Below are 19794 nucleotides of genomic sequence, written 5' to 3'. Positions count from 1 at the left end.
TGCTCTTTAAGTATCAGTCTTGATTCAAAATGTATGTGTCACCTCCTGGCAAGATGGGTAGCAAATACATTTAATAAATAAATAAATAAATATCAATTCTTCTTCATAAATTCAACAGCCTTTTTCTCTATCTCTATATTGTATTTTACCTCCATGATAAATTTTGAACTGTTCTTATATATTAAACTGGATATTTTCCTAGGGAAAGTAGTAGTTATTGTACAATTATATATAGACTAATTATTTCTACAACTTTTGCACTTTGTTACTCATGGTATCATATTTGATTTACTCCAATTTTTGCATCAGTAATTTCTACAAATTTACATAAAAATTGTGAACATTGAAAAAAATACCCAAAATATAATCTCCATAAAATGATATCTTATTGATATTCAGCTAAACTAATTTCTTTAATTTCATCAGATTGTTTTACTGGGCTTACCAAAGTTTATAACACAAAATTAAAAATTAATGGAGTTGAGGGACATTTCTAATGAGAGATTCTTGGTGCTCTATGACTTTGTTTTCTTGCAGGCGTTTCATTACTTAAACTAAGTAACATTATCCGTTCCAGTCCTAGAAACAGTCAAACTCAGAAAGCACCAAGGACCCCTCATTTGAACCCGAACCTACAAATATTCTCTTTTATTAGAACATTCCTAATGAATTCCATGGTGCATTTTAACCACTGATAAAATTAAGATAGTAAATTATAGTAAAAGAAATAAAATACATAGGAAATCTAAACTTAGTTATAAGCTTGATTTGACCCATATGAAAAGCTTTTTCACATCCAAAGAAGCTAGCAGTATAGGTAGATGAATGTTACCTGCGTACAAAGCTGTTATATCAAATAGAAGCCATATATTATGGGCAACTTGATGCACTTTCATATAACCAGAATATGCAGGATAGGTTATTGCAAGTAATAACTATTGAAATCTCAGAAATGTAGCTGCAAAATCTGAGCAACAACTTTTGCCATAGATACCAGCTGAAGTACATCGGTAGGATCCATAACAGATTTTATAATCTCAGTGAAGTAAGCTTCATATATAACACTCGCAGCACTTTATTTTCGAAAAAAAGACCTAAAATATCCCCAGATAGACAGAACATATGTCTTAATTTTTTTTATACAAGGGTCTACGATTATCCCATCTAGTCTAAGGGCTTTTCCAAATGTCATCGTATCAACAGAATATACAGAGAGTACCTGTATTGCTCATGTATATTCCAGTGTTGAAGCACCAGCGTTCCAGTGTGTGACAACCTGCCTCCAGAAGCTGTGAATGCTCTAACACTGGACGTTTTTAAGAAGAGACTGGACAGCCATTTGTCTGAAATGGTATAGGGCTTCCTGCCTGATCAGGCAGATGGACTAGATGACCTCCAAGGTCCCTTCTAACTTTACTACTACTACTACTACTACGACGACGACGACGACTTTGGGGATATTTTTCTTGTACCAATAAGGTAGTGCTGTATTCTGGGAACTCCAAGAATATCTCAGTGTTTAGTTTTGTCTTTAAAGTTTCTTGGGACATAGAGATGCATGTATTGGAACAAATGTTCATTTCTTCTGACCTTGGGTAGAAAACCTTGGAAGAGCTAGAGAATAATGAAATCTGCTATGCTAGAAAAAGCACTTAAAATATTTAGCAACAACTAAGTATTTTTTTTTAAAAAAAATTTGCAGTATCTGTTCAGCTTTGCAATTTTACTATTTCAGTTTCTCCCAATTCCCCAGCTGTTAAAAAGAATAGCATTTCTTTTATTTGTTTCTTCTTCTGATCCGAATGTCCTCCTTGTCTAATTAAGTCTGTAGAGATGCGGGAGATGGCAAAAGATGGCTACTCAGATAGTGATCAGTACTTACCCATGGAGGGCCACGGAAGAGCTGCCTCCATGCCACGATTGCCTGCTGAAAACCAGGTGAGGGTTTTCTTTTTTAAATTTGCATCCTGTTTGAACTTGAAAGCTATGGTACCTTCCTCATCTCAGCATCCTCTTGTTTCTAAGGTTGTCGTTCTCTTTGACGAGTATTCACTCACTTAAGGAGACAGTGATGCTAGGGCCCGTACTGATGCAAAATGAAAGAATGTTTCCCAACCTTCCTGTCCTGTTCTTCAGATAAGGACTGCACAGTCTTTCCAGGAATTATTATGCTGTGAACACTTTGCTTTTACATCAGAAATGAAATGAAAACACATTCCAGCAAATGTTTCCCCAAAGACAATTAAGATAATTTGTTACTTATATCCAGAAAGGGTAGGGTTACTTTTCAATGGGATATTTCATTTAAATTACACTTGAAAAAGAGATGATGTCATAACATAAATATAAAATTTTAAAAAAGTTCTTCAGAATTTTTTAAAATAATAATACATTTATCCATTTAGAAAGGGGTATATGAAATACACTGCCTATTGCCGATCACAGCATCTATTATCCTTTAGGACTCTCCAATCCCACTTAGTCATAGGCTGCATACTGACATGGTTGAGGGGCAAGTATAGGTTGGTCTTTTCCATCTGTGACTGAAGATGTCCATGTATCAATACTTCTTCCTCTTGACACTACCTCTTGGACATTTTGAACTCATTAAATTCATGGAAGACGCTTATTTCTCCTAAACTAGAAGATTTGTGATATTGCGTCTAAAAATATTATTGAAAGTGTGCTTTTACATGTATCAGAAGAATCAAAGACATGATACAGAAGGACAAAAGAAACAATGTAATCTACAAAATCAAGTTTAACAATTGCAACCAATTCTATGTGGGAGAAATATCACATAAATTAAAAACCAAGATCCATGAACACCAGCTGGCAGTCAAACACCACAATCCCAAATCCTTAATCTCTACCCTCCCCCCTGACATCAAACAATACCAGATTGATTGGAGCAATACAAAAATCATTGGCCACACTGGCATTCCACAAGCAATTTCATCAACAGACACATTGACCAGCCTACAACCAGCCTACGAACCCCTCAGAATCCAAATCAACTGCACAGCCAGCCAGAGACAGCACCAACCCTCAACCAACCCATGCAAACTCCCCCAACCAGCACTTCACTTCCCAGTGACCCTCACCTGATGTAAACTTCCCATCACAAGACCCTCACTTGACACACCCACACCTGACCCATCACAAGACCCTCACTTGATACACCCACACCTTACCCATCACAAGACTCATCACAATACCCTCACTTGACACACCCACACCTGACCCATCACAAGATCTACTGATCACACAAAGCCTTTATAAACAGAAGAACACTGACAACCCCCTAAACTCTGCTGAAGATTTACCAAGCCTGGTAATGAAACCAATCCACAAGCACTGAGAACGAATCTTCACCCTTATCCTACACCCGAGCTACAGATATTCACCACTATTGCAAAGTTAACTCTATTCTGATGTAGTTATTCACAGATGATGGAAAAACTAATATAACTCCTAGTAATATCACAAAGTCAGCATTTCTGGCTACCACTGCCTGCAACTCTATTCCTCTCCCAATACACCAAGATTTCACCTTAGGCAGAGAAGTTGGTGAATTCTTTTACAGCCTTCTATTCTTACGCTGGTGATCCACATAAAAGGACCAAGCAATCCAGCAGAGACAGAAATGAATGTGCATTCTCAGTCTTGGCAAAGAGAACAGCATGATGAGAGGTACAGATCTGCAAACACTTTGCCCTGCCTCTACTCCAAGCTACTGTTACCTGTTCAACTATCATTATGATGCATTAACAATCAGCAACCATTGAGAAATTGGTACACATTGCTTTCAATTTGCATCAACAACTAGTGCCCAGTAGTAAATAACATTTACTCCAAACCACATATGCAAGTTCTCTAGTAGCATACTAAGCTCATATTGTAGCCAAGAATTAAAACAGTAAATGATGGGAGCAAGCTGTGTTTCTTAAATATTTTTTTTAAAAAATTACAACAAAATAAGCAAATCCTACTTCAAGAGATACTTTTCATCCAAGGTGGAAAAAAATGCCAAATCTCTGTCACAAGAAGAATAAAGGAGTTTAGATATTTATTTATTTATTTATTGGACTTATGTCCTGCCTTCCATTCAGGAGCCAAGACAGCATTCCCACTACTCCTTTCTCCAATTCTCTCACAAGCGCCCTTGTGGGCTGCCTTGTTTTACTTTTATCTAATGTAACAATGGAGCATCCTATAATACCTAGGAAGTGCAAATTACCTTTCCCTTGGCTCACATACCTGCTGCACGGCTGTCCTATGATGGTTTCACCCAGATTTAATGCCTCAGTAATAATTTTTTGTTGCCTTTGGCATCCTTGGTTGGATGCACAAATTCTACTCTAATGGCGTTGTGAGCAAACTAGAAATTTATTTTATTCTATTGGTTTATAGAGGGTTGTTTTGTGATGCTAGTCATGTCCCCTCTCTCTGCATCTTTAATGCCGAGTGGAGGAAAAAGCTACAGCTGTCAAAAAGCTATCAAGTTTGAGAAGCTATCTGGATATGGCCTGTCACAGCGCAGCTCCTATCAGAGTAAAGACTCTGACCTTCAGCAGCGATTGTCCAGCTAACAATGTTCTCTTTCTAATCTAGCATGCAGCATGTGTTATAGTAGCAAATTTTACAGGTTCTGATGCAATCTCAGCTATCAGTGTTGTGCTAGATTGAGTGTGGGGAGGATGAAACGACGAGCTTGAGTGTGGGGGCTCTTTTGCTAAGCATGTGCCAAGCAGCAGTCGCTCTTAGCATGCTCTGCTATGTAGAAGCATTTACTGTTTTACCAACGGGCTAAGCATCTTTATGTTTCTGTGTATATGTGTGCAAGTGAGAGCTTGGGCATACTGTTATTTGAAGAAATTGCTCAAAGTAAGTGTACCATCTGCAACATTTCTTGCACAGCTATACTTCTTGCTTCCGGCAGGAGGGACTACATCTTAATTTACAAATATCTCAAGAGTCGGAATTTGGTGAAAACTTCAGCTATGGCAACCTAACCACAAAACAGTGGCCTTGCCTTTATAGTACAAACGTAATGATCGTATTAATAGTCTTTACCAACTTGATGTGTTGGAATCTGGACTATAGTTCATGCAGTCTCTAGTCATCATACAGTAGTCATTGATACTGGCTGAATGTAATAGGAATCATTTCCCAGTCCATCTGATGTGTATAAAAGTGTTCACAGAATTCAATAGCCTTCAAAATGACAAAATGAGTGTCATAGTGTTGTCGTGCAAGCTCTTCTCCTTATATATGTGCTTGTGATATCACAACACAGATTCTAAAGGAAAGGAGTTTGTGTCACAATGGCATGCATTTGTTTCATTGTTTTTCCATTCCTGCAGTTGCCTTTGTTTTGTACTAGACTGGTAAGGATCCCCACCATGATGATCTCTGACAAAAGAAAGCTGCCTTGGGCAAACTGCATTTTAATTTAGAATAGCATTTGGTTTTCAGTATTCTCAGCAAAGATACCTCATCAATAATAATGCATATTTAGAAAATACAGGAGAAAATCTGAATGCTTTGATTCAGTACTGGTACTGGATTAATAATGCCTGCAATGTAGTCTGATTGAATAGTCTAACCAGTTCCTAGAGGAAAGTGTTGCTTTATACACAGTCTAATCATGGGAACTATGGTGCAAAACAATGGGTCCTGTTTACAGGGAAGACAGCAAATGGTATTGATTCTCCTTTACCCTTTTGCATGAGCTTTGCTTCAGATCATCAGAGCTCAGAGGCAGAGAGCATTAAGGGGACAGAAGATGAATCTGCTAAAGGTTTCACAGTGACAGCTCAAAGTAAGGATCAGCCAAGTCATCTCAGCCAAGTCACAATATTTCTAAGAAATGTAATACTCTGTGATAACTATCACACCACCACACTGCCTGTAATTTGATCTTCCCAAATTTGGTAATTTTGTTTCCTTAATACTATATGCATGCACATATTTTTCCTTGCCCAATGCTGTCATTAGAATTTTTCATCATTTGGTAGGGTTGCCTTTTCTCTTATGTCACAGTTTCAAGAAACCATAAGAACTCCATGACAGCCCTATTTTTTTGTCTGGCTGAGATGAATCCTGGACATTGCTATAGAATTTTTGCTGTTGCTATTTGTTCTCTGGATTTTTTTTCCTAAGAATTAAAGAAAATTACATAGTTAAATAGTTACTGCTGGTAAATGCTTATCCAGTATATAATTTAGGGTTGACTCATCATGTAGTTCTGTTGAACTGACACTTTGTAAACAATGTCCATACAAAAACTATCTTGAAAGGGCTGGTGCTAATCAAATGAATACAATTTAGATTCTTTTATTATCTTATTTAAATCATTTACTTCAACCTTTACCCCAGGGAGTACCTTTAGTGCAGTGGCGTAGCGTGGGTTGTCAGCACCCAGGGCAAGGCAAGTAATTTGCGCCCCCTAACCCGTGGATTTTAGCACTCGAGTCTGCCGCAGGGAGCCCCGCATCCTGGGCGTCCGCCGCACCCCCCGCCCATGCCTCCTCCGGGAAAAGGGGGAAGGTCCGGCATCCCCTCCCTCACGTGCGGCAGAAGCGCCGGGACCCGAGGCCGTGCCAGGAGGCGGGCGGCGCAGCGGAGGATATACAGAACATTCAAATAGAAGGAAAATATGTGCATCAATAAGACAAAACCAGATTTACATATATTATTCCCCTCCACTTGAATATTCATAAATATATTGGAGCAATATTACTTTCCTTCCCTTACGAAGTAGGCCCAAAATTTATGAAGTTCTACTTCTATTTACAACCAATTTGACTTTAATCTACTTGGTAGATAGAGAGGCAAAGTAGTTAACAGGTGAACCAACAGCAAAGTTAAAATGTCAAAGCACTTTGTTAATAATCTATATTCTATTTTACTTCTATAAAGCCTCAAACAGCTTCTTATTTACAGTAAGTTACACAGTGCCTGCTCATTTCTGTATCTGTCAACTGCCCCACTCTGATAGTCAACAAGAGAAACTCCTGGGTTTATTTTTTCCTCCAAGAGAATACGGTACTGAAAAGCCATGTGGGTACAGAAGTGGGAAATCCAGTTCTAACATTTTGCTTGTAAAAGTCATAAAACAAATTCCTCCTTTCTTCCCTGGATCTCCCACTGTCCTTTCAACATCAATCAGTTGCATTTGAGTTGTTTTGAGAACGATCTCAGAGAAGTGGAGGCAATTAGAGCTCCCAGACCTGTCACTTGACCTAAAATTATTTTATTTCCTCCGAACATGGGAACGGGGGTGCCCAACCTTCCGGGAAACACCAGGATCTCCCAGGCGGGGAGCCGGGCCCCGCCCGGGGCAGGAGGGGGGCTCGGGGGAAGGATCTGGAGGGGATCGGAGAGCTGTTCGTGGAAGCCGCAACCCAGGAGGAGGAGAAGCGAAGGCGCAGCGCTTCCCACGGAGCAGAAAAACTCGCGAGGAAAGGTGGAGACTCGGAAGGGGAAGGGGCGCAACTGGGGGAAACCCACCTGGCTCTCCCAGGAATCCCTCCTCCCCTTCCCGCCCCTCCTATTCCCTCCCCCTCTCGCGGCGTCCTTGCCCACCTGGCACCCCTCCCCTGCCACAGGAATCCATCCTCCCCTTTCCCCCCCGGGGATTCCCCCCTTCTGATTGCCCTCCCCCTCTCGGAGCCTCCTTGCCCACCTGGCGCCCCTCCCCCGCCAGGGGAACCTCCGCAGCCCTGGCGTAAGAGGCGTCGAGAGACCAGGAAGGGGAGATGGAGGGGCAGGAAGCTGGATTCCCAGCCCCCCTTTCTCCTCTCTAGGCGCAAAAACTCTGCACTTAACTCCTCCGCTGAAGCGCTGCGGGGAGGGGGCGACTGGGGCGCCGCCGAGCAATGCTAAAGTGCTCCAAGCGGGAACAGCAAAGGACAGTCACCCTTCATGCAAAGCCCCAAGACCAAAAACTAGGATCCAGATTGAAAAGGAAAGTTGCGTGTGCCAATCTGCACCTCTAAATGCAAATTAGGAATTCGTCGCCGAGCGCCCCCCCAGATGTTGCGCCCGGTGCGGCCGGCCCCCCCTGCACCCCCCACGCTACGCCACTGCTTTAGTGACTGCATTTATACATTCTACTCACAGAAATGCATGAATAGTCCTACATTACTTTTCTGTTCCAAATAGAGTAGCTTTTAAAATGTTCCACTGAAGACACTAATCACATTGCATGTACAGTTTGAAGCTGGACTTACTTCAGTGCCCTCTGAAATACAATCCAACAGACAAGGAGATACTTTCCAAATATGTCTTTCACTATTTCAATCTCAGAAAAATAGCAGAGACTGGAAAATTCAAGAAGCCCTTGCACATGTTCTTAATCGCTTCATTTTTGTAGGACTTTGAAATAATTCAAACTATATTAGGAAGTTTTACAACAGAGATATTTCTTTAAGAATTGCCCAGAGCCAATGGGCAGTACAGAAATTAGATAGATAGATAGATAGATAGATAGATAGATAGATAGATAGATAGATAGATAGATAGATAGATGGATGGATGGATGGATGGATGGATGGATGGATGGATGGATGGATGGATGGATGGAGATGATAGAGACAGAGATAGAGATAGAGATATAGAGGAATAGAATAGAATAGAATAGAATAGAATAGAATAGAATAGAATAGAATAGAATAGAATAGAATAGAATAGAATAGAATAGAATAGAATAGAATAGAATAGAATAGAATAGAATTAACTACAGATAAAAGAGTGTAGCCTCTTGTGGGCTTAACAGTTTTAATTTGCTCTAAATCAGAGGTCTCTAACCCCCAGGCCATGGACCAGTACTGGGCTGTGGCATGCCAGCAACCAGTCCGCACAAACAAGCAAAGCCCCATCCGCGAGATGCAGGCAGCACACAAAACCACACCCCCTCTGGTCCATGGAAAAACCTCTCTCCACGGAAACAGTCCCTGGTGCCCAAAAGGTTGGGGACCTCTGCTCTAAAGTATTATTTTATCTTTGGCTTGTTGGGATGATGCCATCTTCATACTTTCTATGACAGGGGCAGGTATCTTTAATTTTGTCGCTGTAATCACCATAAAGTTCAAGATGAGCTTCAAGTCTTCCTACAGTATAATAGTTTCCAGCTCAGGGAAGTTTAATTCATCTCTCTGAAAGCTTCTAGATGCCTCCTATTTTACTGCTCTAGATATGCAAAATAAAGCATTCTGAAAAATCCACTTTATGAGATATTTATGAGGGTACTACTACCAGTCAAACTGACAACAGTGGCAGAAAAAATAGGGGTGATTAATTAAAATGCAGTTACCAATGAAGAAAATAAAAGCACCTATTTGCTATTTTCTCAGTTTGTGACCAACTGGAAAAAGACTCTTTCTTAACTCCCTATTTTATATCACCCTCACCTCATGCTTGTACAGTAAAAGGCTGTCTTGGTCAAACAGCATGTTCAACAATCACTAGATTACTTGATCGTAGTCTTTCTCTATCATGGCAAAACTTTTTTCTCAAATTATGCTATAATAATAGTATTCAAATCTGCATCTATATATATCTATCCATACATACATGCAAATGTGTATGTATCTTTATTTCTCCCTTTTGGAGGAAAATGGTTACTTATATAGTTCTAACAGATAAAACAGCTTTTCTGTTCTTTAGAGACAATTCAAGAATTGGATCGCTCAAAAAACTCCCATGGGAGCAGACACTGCCAACCTTGACTACTAGATAAACCAGGCAATATAATCATTCATATTTTACTTATTAGTTCCTGCCCCCAAACAGTAGCTCTTTCATCAGTCTATCAATATTTTGACAGGATACAAATAATATGTCAAATTCAAACAAATAGTACATAGACAATGGATTTCCTATCTTTAATTTTTCAACATCTTTCTTTTCTAATTTTATAAATGTTCCTCTTTTTCCCACGGACCAACCCCTACTTGCAGATTTTCCTCTAGTTTCTGAAGCAAGAATCTGCTTCCCTTGGGTTGGACTGGAAACACTAAAATAGCAGAAATGGGAAAATTCGGAAACTATGGGCTGGAGTATTTGTCCGTGTTTGGTTTGTGCATAATGTTGCAGCTTTTAACAGTGGCTGACGGTTCCAATGGCTGGGGCTTGTTGCGGCATGTTTGGGGGAAGATATGGGGCCTTGCTGTTATCTCTGCTGCTCTGCTCAGCTCAGCTCAGCCTGACTCAACTCATCCCGTCTGAGACTGCCTGTCCCTTTGTGGTGTCGTCTAACTTTGTCAGTTTTGGTTGAAGTAATCAAAGGAGGAGATGAGCTTTCAGCACTGGGCTAGACTGGTTTTATGCATAAATATGACATTAACTTGACTATTCTTTCCTTACACTCCCCCCCTCCATCCCTTTACAGTACTATATTCTAGTTTCTCCTCCCTTCCCCTTGGTCCTATACCTCCCTATGCTTTTATATTTATTTCCTTCTCTCTCTTTCTTTCCCGTTTCTGTGTGCACCGTCTTGTATGGCTGCGACAGAGGAGGAAGGCGCGACCGCGAGGGAATAATCTCAGTGTATGTACTGCAGCCTGGACTCCTGGCTCTATGCGCTCGCTGCCTCCAGTTCCCTTCCCCTGGGCTCCTCAAAGTAGCAAGCGACCAATTTTATGTGTCCATCTAGTCTTACACGCACTTTTCTTTTCTACTCTTTCAACCTGCAGCCCACACGGTGACTTTCCTCATTGCTACATTAAGTACTGTACAGGCACATCTTTCTCTCCAGTCCATGATTCTGTTGTCCTTTTGTCTGCATTAGGCTTTCTCATCAATTACTCTCTTATTCTCTGTTCCTTCCCTCTTCCATTATCTCTGCTTTTAACCATGCTCATTGTTCAATTCCTGCCTCTGTGGTCTACAATGCTAGTTTCAATAGTCACTAAATAGTTCTCTAAGCCCTCTAGCTCAATGGCAAATGAATTTTCTGTGACTACTGTAGTTTAATGGAAAGTTGCTGTTGGGAAAGGGAGCTTCTAAGCTAGTTCAGATTTTTATTTTGTTTATTGAGCCTAATTTCCATAGTTCCATCTCATCCCACAATACTTCAGGTATTTCAAGGTTCTATTCCTTCTTCAACTTGCTACCTTAGAAGGCATGAAAAAACCAACAATCGTACCAGCAAGATTTTCCTCCCTTTATGAATAATTTTACTAGTGACCAGCCTGTGGCATCTTAAAAGATTTTATAATCCAAAATCCAGTGTATTACACACATCTTAAACACAGTTGTCAGTAGTATTGCAATCACATATCTGGGACAGCAATACCGTATGCTAAATCCAATTTTCCAAAAATTACCCCATAAAATCCATTGGAATTTCATTTTCAGTGGGTACCCATATGATTTTACTATATATCTATTCAATTTTAAGATGGCGTAACATCTTTCTTTGTTTATTTTTGTCCCTTAGACCCCCGTCAGCTCTTACCATTTTCTCTATTTTAATTTGGAGAAGAAATAGATAATACCTCAAGCAAAACCTATTCGCTCTTCTCACATGTTTCCAATAAACTCTGAATCCTAAATCCTAGAACATTTGCTTTTCTTCCTTGTGCAAGATGATTAGCTGTGCATTTGTAGTTGAGAAATCAGAAGTACATTTCGCCAGGCCTTTCAGAACACTGCATTGTACTCAGTCACCAAGCTTTTTTCTTCACAGCAATAGCTCTAGAGGCAGAAGTGAGAGCATTTAGGTATAACAACAGTTTCCCTTGGTTTCCATAACAAGAAGATGCAGCATTGAGTTTTTGATCCCTCTATTGTATGTGTAAACTCTGCAGTTGATACTTGGCTTACATTGCCTTCACTTGGTGAATTGATAGCATAACAAGCGGCGCTGGGGTCCCCACCTGCCTCCATTGCTCACAGCTCGGCGGATGCCTTAGTGGAAACCTGGGAAAGGGCAGCCACTGAGGCACTTGACCGGGTTGTACCCTTGCGGCCCCTGACCCGGCGCAGATCCCAGCGAGCTCCATGGTTTTCCGCGGAGCTCCGGGAGATGAAGCGTCGGAAACGGGGCCTAGAGAGCTGTTGGAGGTCGAGCCGATCCGAACCCGACCGGTTGCGGTTAAGAACCTATATTAGGTCTTATCTCGCAGCGATGAGGGTGGCGAGGTGTAACTACTTCTCTACCCTCATTGCGTCCGCAGATAATCGCCCGGCCACCCTGTTTAGGGTGACTCGCTCACTTCTTAATCAGGAGGTGAGGGAGGATCCCTTGCAGGGTCGTGCCGAGGAATTTAGTCAACATCTGTCGGATAAAATTGCTCGGATTCGGACCGGTTTGGACTCCAACTGGGCAGAGTCTGGCGATCAGGACACGAGCGGTCTTGTCAATGTTATCTGGGAAGAGTTTGATTCTGTGACCCCTGATGAAGTGGACAGGATTATGGGGAGGCTGAGCTCCTCCACATGTTTGTTGGACCCGTGCCCTTCCTGGCTGGTTTATGCAGCTAGGGAGAGGACACGAGGCTGGCTCCAGGCGGTTATATCTGCTTCTTTGAGTGAGGGTTATTTCCCCACCGTCTTGAAGGAGGCGGTGGTGAGACCTCTCCTCAAGAAGCCTGCCTTGGACCCAGCTGTATTGAACAACTTTCGTCCAGTCTCCAACCTTCGCTTTCTTGCGAAGGTTGTTGAGAGTGTGGTGGCGCATCAGCTCCCTCTGGTCCTGGATGAAGCGGATTATTTGGACCCCTACCAATCGGGTTTCAGGCCCGGGTACAGCACGGAGACGGCATTGGTCGCTCTGGTGAATGATCTCTGGAGGGCTCGGGACAGGGGATATTCCTCTGTCCTAGTCCTATTAGACCTCTCGGTGGCTTTCGATACCATCGACCATGGTATCTTGCTGCAGCGTCTCAGGGGATTGGGAGTGGGAGGCACAGTTCTTCGGTGGTTCTCCTCCTATCTCCTGGGACGTTCGCAGTCGGTGTTGGCAGGGGGGCAGAGATCGGCCCCTAGGTCTCTCGTTTGTGGAGTTCCTCAGGGGTCGGTTCTCTCGCCTCTCCTGTTCAACATCTATATGAAACCGCTGGGTGAGATCATTCGTGGTTTTGGAGTTGGGTATCATCAATATGCCGATGATACCCAACTTTTCTTTTCGACCCCAAACCACCCCAGTGATGCCCTCGCTGTGATGTCCCGTTGCCTGGAGGCGGTTCGGGTCTGGATGGGGAGGAACAGACTTCAACTCAACCCTGACAAGACTGAGTGGCTGTGCATTCCGGCATCCCGGGACATTCAAAATGTTCCATCTCTTTCTATGGGGGGTGAGCTCTTACCCCCCGTGGATAGGGCTCGCAACTTGGGAGTCCTCCTAGATTCACGGCTTACCCTGGAAGATCATGTAGTGGCCGTGACTAGGGGGGCTTTCGCCCAGGTTCGCCTGGTGCGCCAGTTGCGGCCCTATCTGGACCGGGATGCCCTGTGCACGGTCACTCATGCGCTCGTGACCTCTCGCCTTGACTACTGTAATGCTCTCTACATGGGGCTTCCCTTGAAGACCACTCGGAGGCTCCAACTGGTACAGAATGCGGCCACGAGAGTTGTCTTGGGAGTTTCCCGGTACTCCCATGTTACACCTTTGCTCCGCGAGCTGCATTGGTTGCCAGTTGTCTTCCGGGTGAGGTTCAAGGTCTTGGTTATGATCTTTAAGTCCCTACATGGCATGGGTCCGGGTTACCTCGGGGACCACCTGCTGCCGGCTTCAACTCCCCTCCGCCCTGTGCGTTCCCACAGAGACGGCCTCCTCAGGGTGCCTCCGGTCAGGGAATGCCGACTGGCGGCCCCCAGGGGGAGAGCCTTCTCTGTGGGTGCCCCGGCTTTGTGGAACCAACTGCCGGTGGAGCTCCGGATGGCATCAGACCTCCGAACTTTCCGTCGTGGCCTGAAGACCCATTTATTTGAATTAGCCGGTCTGGCCTGATGGGGGAGCTGGGTTTTAAATTGTTGTTTTAGAATTGCATTATTGTTTTTTAATTGGGCACTGATTTAATCTTTGTTTTAACTTTTGTATTGTATTGTATTGTTATTTATATGCCCTGAGTCCCTAGGGAGAAGGGCGGTATACAAATTAAATAAAACGTAAAACGTAAACGTAACAGTTATGACATGATCACTAAACATCAGCCCCCAAAATAATTCTGTGCAGTGAATCTATAGAGTTCGTCCAACTAATTATCTTCCTTATTACAATGACTTTAGTACAAACAAAATGCTTCAGAATTCCTAATTTAGATTTACAAGTAGGGATGTTAGGTTAATTTGATGAATTCTGCACAGAAAATTATAATTAATATTTTAGCAGTCCTAACATAAAACAGAATGAAATTAAAATGTTAGGTTGCAAAGCTCAGCTGTGAAAAAAAGGTAGTTATGACTCTGCATTATGGAAGAATTGTAAATTTATTACCCAAGAATAACTCCCCAAACAAGCAAGCAATGCAACAGAAACCTCTGGAGATGACAATCCCTTCTCAGCTATGGAAATCTTAGTCCTTCATTCCTGGAAAGAATTCAATATTTAGATTTTAGGATCTGCCACTGAAAGACTGCAATAATCTTCTGCCTTTACCTTATTACCTTATTCTGCCAATCTGTATTACCTTTTTAATATAGTTGTAAAGTTCTGTCATATGCTGTCTTTTTCATTAAGTTTACCCTTGAAATTACCATTTTGGAAGAGAGATTGCTGTTCTTATTTCCTGCATCCCATTAGGAATGGACAGGACATCTTGAAGAAGAAAAGCTTGTTCACTTGTAGCTGATGTTCTTTAAGATATTCTCAATCAATTCTCAGCCCTTTGCCCAGATATTCATTGCCATGTCTTTCCATTGGTCTCAGAAAACTATCCAGAAAAAATGATTCTAAGTTGCAGTTTTTAGCAACTCTGCAATCTTTGTTTGATTACTTACAATTGTGGCTCACCATGCACACCAGTCCTGTGTTTAGGAGGCGCCCACAACAGTTTTTTGATGGGAAGAGGCTTCTGGTTGCATATGCATTTGTCCCTCTAGGTGGGAAAAGGGGAGAGACATCAGAAAGTACAGCAGTTACAAGTGAGTAATTTCTCTTTTGTTTTCTTTTCCTCTGTGGATCAGAAACTGTTGAATAGTAAGGGAGCTGGTATTTGGGTTTTTCAGGAAGACCTGAACCTAGAACTTCCAAGATTCTATTTCCAAGCCTGGTATTATTTGTTCAAAACAGAATAAGGAATCAGGTTTCTGGTAGTTCAAGGACAAATGGATCTGAGCAAATCCCTTCACTCTATAATACAGGGAAGTAGGGTTAGTTTTTCCAGGATGATGATTGCTTGTCCAGTTGATCTGTGCTCTGCACAAACATACTGATGGAACATGTTATGTTTGTGAAAAGAAATACATTGTCAGATTAAGACACATTGTTGATTACATATGAGTATGTAATATTTTCTTTCCCTAAAATTTAGCTAGGCTATGCTGAAGACTCAAAACAACAACAGAAATATAACAACAGCCATAGTAATCCCAGTCTTGTCTGATACTAATCAGTGGAATGGCTTGCCTCCAAAAATTGTGAATGCTCCATAACTGGAGGTTTTTAAGAAGAGATTGCACAGCCATTTGTCTGAGATGGTAGAAAAATCTCCTGCTCAAGTAGATGGTTGGACTCGAAGACCCTGAAGGTCGCTTCCAACCCTGTTATTCTATGTTCTATTTCCGGATGGTTTTGATTGAGACATATGTTAATGTCTTTATTTATTTGCCATATTTATATGTCTACCCATCTCACAAGAAGTGACTCTAGGTGGCATGTGAGAATCATTATTTATTTATTTATTTATTTTATTGAATTTGTATACCGCCCTATTCCCGTAGGACTCAGGGCGGTTTACAGGGCAGTTAAAACCATGAAATACAAAAAATTAAAATCAATTAAAACAATTAAATTAAATTCAAGCCCCAAAAGTAAATCTAAAACCCAATTAGATTAAAAAGCCCACAGTCTGGGCCAAACAGCTCAAAGAGCCAAGTTTTCAGGTCCCGGCGAAATGAGCGAAGGTCAGGGGCAGTCCTAAAAACAACAATTATTAAAATATAAAAAGTCATATTAAAATGGAAAAACAGAGTTAGAAATTTTAAATATAGAAAACTACACGGACAGAATAAAAAGATCCCACAATGGAATCATGTAGGGATGTCTGCAGTTCCCTGGGACAGTTAGACCTGGTAACATAACCAGGTCTTGAGGGGGATCCAAAATAATAACTGGAAAGCAGCTAACCTAATTTGGAAGACGAAAATGTTCTATAGGGCAGGCACCACTGTGGAGAAGGCCCACTTCGTGGAACCCATAAATGGCCCCCGGCAGATGGTACCCATAACATGCCTTCTCTGCCAGTTTTAATGGGATGGGCTGACATAATTGGCGAGAGACAGCCCCTCAGACAATCTAGTTACATACCCTCAAGAATTTTAAAGATTAAAACCAGCACCTTGAATTAGACCTGGAAGCAGACTGGCAACCAATGCAATTTGCAGAGCACACATAATTTACCTGCACTACTATATTCTGCACCGGTTGATGCTTATGGATACTCCTCAAAAGTAGCCCTGTATAATAGTCCAATGTGAAGATAACTAGAGGAGAAATTACTGTGTCCAGACCCTTCCAATCCAGGAAATGGTGCAACTGGTACACAACCCAAAGCTGTGCAAAGGCCCTCCTAACATGACTGCCACCTGCTCAGGAGTGGAGTTGTGAGTCTAGGACAGGGGTGTCAAACTGCCAGCCTGCAGGCCGGACGTGTCAGGCAGAAGCCACACCCATCCCATTGCCAGCAATGGCAAAACAGTCCCGATACATTGCATGATGTCACGTGATATCACATGTTTGACATGTCTGGTCTAGGAGAAGCCCTAGACTGTACACCATGTTTTTCTAGGGCAGTATCACTCCATCCAGAACCACAGATGACATAGTCCTAGAACCTGATTTAATGGGTCCATCTCCCTATAGTGTATAATGGCACTAGAACAACCCAGGGCTAAGCATGAAGAGGGAGAACCAAGAACTCCCCCAGTTTCAGATCACATAGCCACTGCTCCAACAAAAACACCAGATAAGGACCATGACCACTGACCAGCGATGGGCTCTGAATTACCTGGGACAGGGCCACGGCCAATATGGTGCAATCCAGAATGGATTCAAGGAGTTCCTGCAGGGAAGTTAATTATGCAGTAGGGAGGCTGTTACAACAGCAACAATCCCAATTGATCCCCAGAGCCCAACTTAATGAACAGGATTTCACATCGAATGATCTGTGGTGCAACATCCCTGAAAGCTGTAAGGATTCTCAGAAGACAATCACCAGATCCACATCCCTGCCCCAGCGTTTCAGCTGATGCCACACCCAACTCCTGCTTGGCATATTTCCAAAAGGTTTACCCCTTACCAGACCCAGCTAGATTTAGTGGTACGTTCAATTAAATCACTGATGAGGGATGCCTTATTGCAGACTAATCTGGCATTCTGTAGCAGCAGCCAGAGGCCAAGGCTACTGAAAGTCTGCTAACAGGATACTGGGTAGAGATCAAGAAACATGAACACAAAACTGGTGCATGGCAACAATTCCATGTTCTCCAAAGGTAGCCTACTCCTCGTCTCCCATTATACATTACATTCGCAAGGCCCATTACTACCATAATACCACCTCCATCCCCCCAATGACAGCCCCATCCCCAAAACCAAAGCCCCCCAAATCAGAGACTGGGAACCTCCCATCGTCCTCAGCAACCATTTCCAGGAGGGGAAGCTGGGCACCCTGAGACACTACAGCTTCACCAGTTCTCAGTGCCCTCACCAGCCACCATCTTCCCACACACTACCGTATAGTCACATACACTGCAACACATTCACGCAGAACTCTCACTCACCCTCACTCTCCCTATCTCACACACTCACAGGCACCCTCCCCTGCCTTTCCCACCAGCCAGCAGGGAGCTCCCCTCATTCACCCATCACCATTTCCTTCTGTGGCTCTTACTCATAATAGCATTGCTGCAGATAGGGGAGCCACGTTTCTTTCTTCCTTATCAAGAATACCCAGAAAGAGGGCAAAGTGACCTCTGTGGAGGGAAGAGGGTCCACAGTGGCATGCCACTCTATTGGTAGCCCTTATCCTCTAAACTGCCACTCAAAGAAAGCCTCGAGGTCCAGAGCATATTTGCAGGAAAGAACCGGGCAGAGGAGTTTGGCATGTTTTGCCTGGAGAACAGCATTTAAGTAGCTGTTCACAGACCAATTCTTGCATGAGAGATTTATATAGAATCTCATGAGGGCTGCTTTGCACATGAGCCTCCTTTGCTTTTAATCTTATAAAGCCTTTGGTTCTTCTGGAGATGAATTATCTCAAAAAGATATTACCACTAAGGCATTCAATTAGGACTGGCATTCCTTTTTAGAAAGAATGTGGTAAGCTACATTTCACATTGTGTAAGACAGTCTAGAAAATTTTATTATAATATGTCGGTTCGGGAACATATATTCATAATATGGCAGATAATACAAAAGATATGCAGGTAAGCTAACATAAATAAGGATGATGCTATTGCAATTGGCATCAATGTTTCTGTTCATAGAATGGTCAAGAAAGATAATGATTAAAAAATAAAATAAATAATAAAAGTAGTCAAAATCATGATTAATAATTCAAACAAATCAATTGGGGAGCCGAAAGTATGGAAGCAACTTAAAAATATCACTCAATGTTATTCTGATTCTACAGTTTTACCTCCATGTTTGAATTCATGAGCGATATAATAATAATTTATTAAACTTGTGTGCTGCCCAACTCTCAGTGTCCCCAGATGCCTCACAACAATTAAACAAATTACAATAAAACATTTTTAACAAATTCAAGATTTGTTAGAAATTCCAAGATTCAGCTTTCAGTTTTCTGTTTCATCCCTTTTCCACATTTGGCAATTTCAAACATATTGCGATCAAAACTGATTTTTAAGGAAGATATTCTACTATTAGGCTGAGACTTGCAAGTCTTAATTTTAAATAGATAGTAAAGCCTAAATGTACTTCCTGCTTGAAACACAATGGGCACATTTATTTATTTTTATTTTTTTTATTTTAATTCCATTTATATCCCGCCCTTCTCCGAAGACTCAGGGCGGCTTACAAGCTTAGCAGTAGCCTTCATTCTATGTATATGCCTGCTTATTAGGACTTTCATACACCCCCCAAGCGGCATTATTACAAAGTCAGCTTATTGCCCCCAACAATCTGGGTCCTCATTTTACCTACCTCGGAAGGATGGAAGGCTGAGTCAACCTTGAGCCTGATGGGATGCGAACCTGCGCTAATTGCAGGCAGCTGGTGTTACTTAAGGAGGCATTAGCCCACTGCTCCACGAAGCAGAGAAACAAAACATTAAAACCACAGTATATACATTCATAATATAGGAAAGGCAATGTGGCTAAGATCATTTTCTTTGGCAGGCCTCAGTTTTTCATCCCACCCACTTGACTTCATCTTTTACAGGATTATTTGAATATATCCAAAAAAATGGAGGGGGGTGGAGTGGTGAATCCAACATGCAGTGAAACATCAGCTGCCACCATCGGCCTTATGTACCAGAAGGACTTCAAAGGCATTGTTAGATATTTTTTTTCTTAAACATGAACAAATGCAAGACAGTACTTGACTTGAAAGTATGCCTCTTGCTCAGAAAGAAAAAAGGATAAATTGAAGTGATAAGATAGCAGGAA

General features: G+C 42.0%; 1 protein-coding gene across 1 annotated transcript in view; it reads left to right on the top strand.

Moving 5' to 3' along the window:
• CACNA1A (calcium voltage-gated channel subunit alpha1 A) overlaps nt 1-19794 on the top strand; it is a gene marked incomplete at its 3' end in the record, with an annotated part of 290392 nt that overhangs the window by 252692 nt on the left and 17906 nt on the right. The window contains exons 43-44 of the mRNA XM_083351756.1: nt 1825-1938; nt 10519-10554. Coding sequence (XP_083207882.1) covers nt 1825-1938; nt 10519-10554 — 150 coding nt within the window. The remainder of the gene's footprint in view (nt 1-1824; nt 1939-10518; nt 10555-19794) is intronic.

Source organism: Vipera ursinii (genome assembly GCF_947247035.1).
Source record: "Vipera ursinii genome assembly, chromosome: 2".
Classification (NCBI taxonomy): Eukaryota; Metazoa; Chordata; class Lepidosauria; order Squamata; family Viperidae; genus Vipera; species Vipera ursinii.
This window is presented reverse-complemented; position numbering and strand designations above follow the sequence as displayed.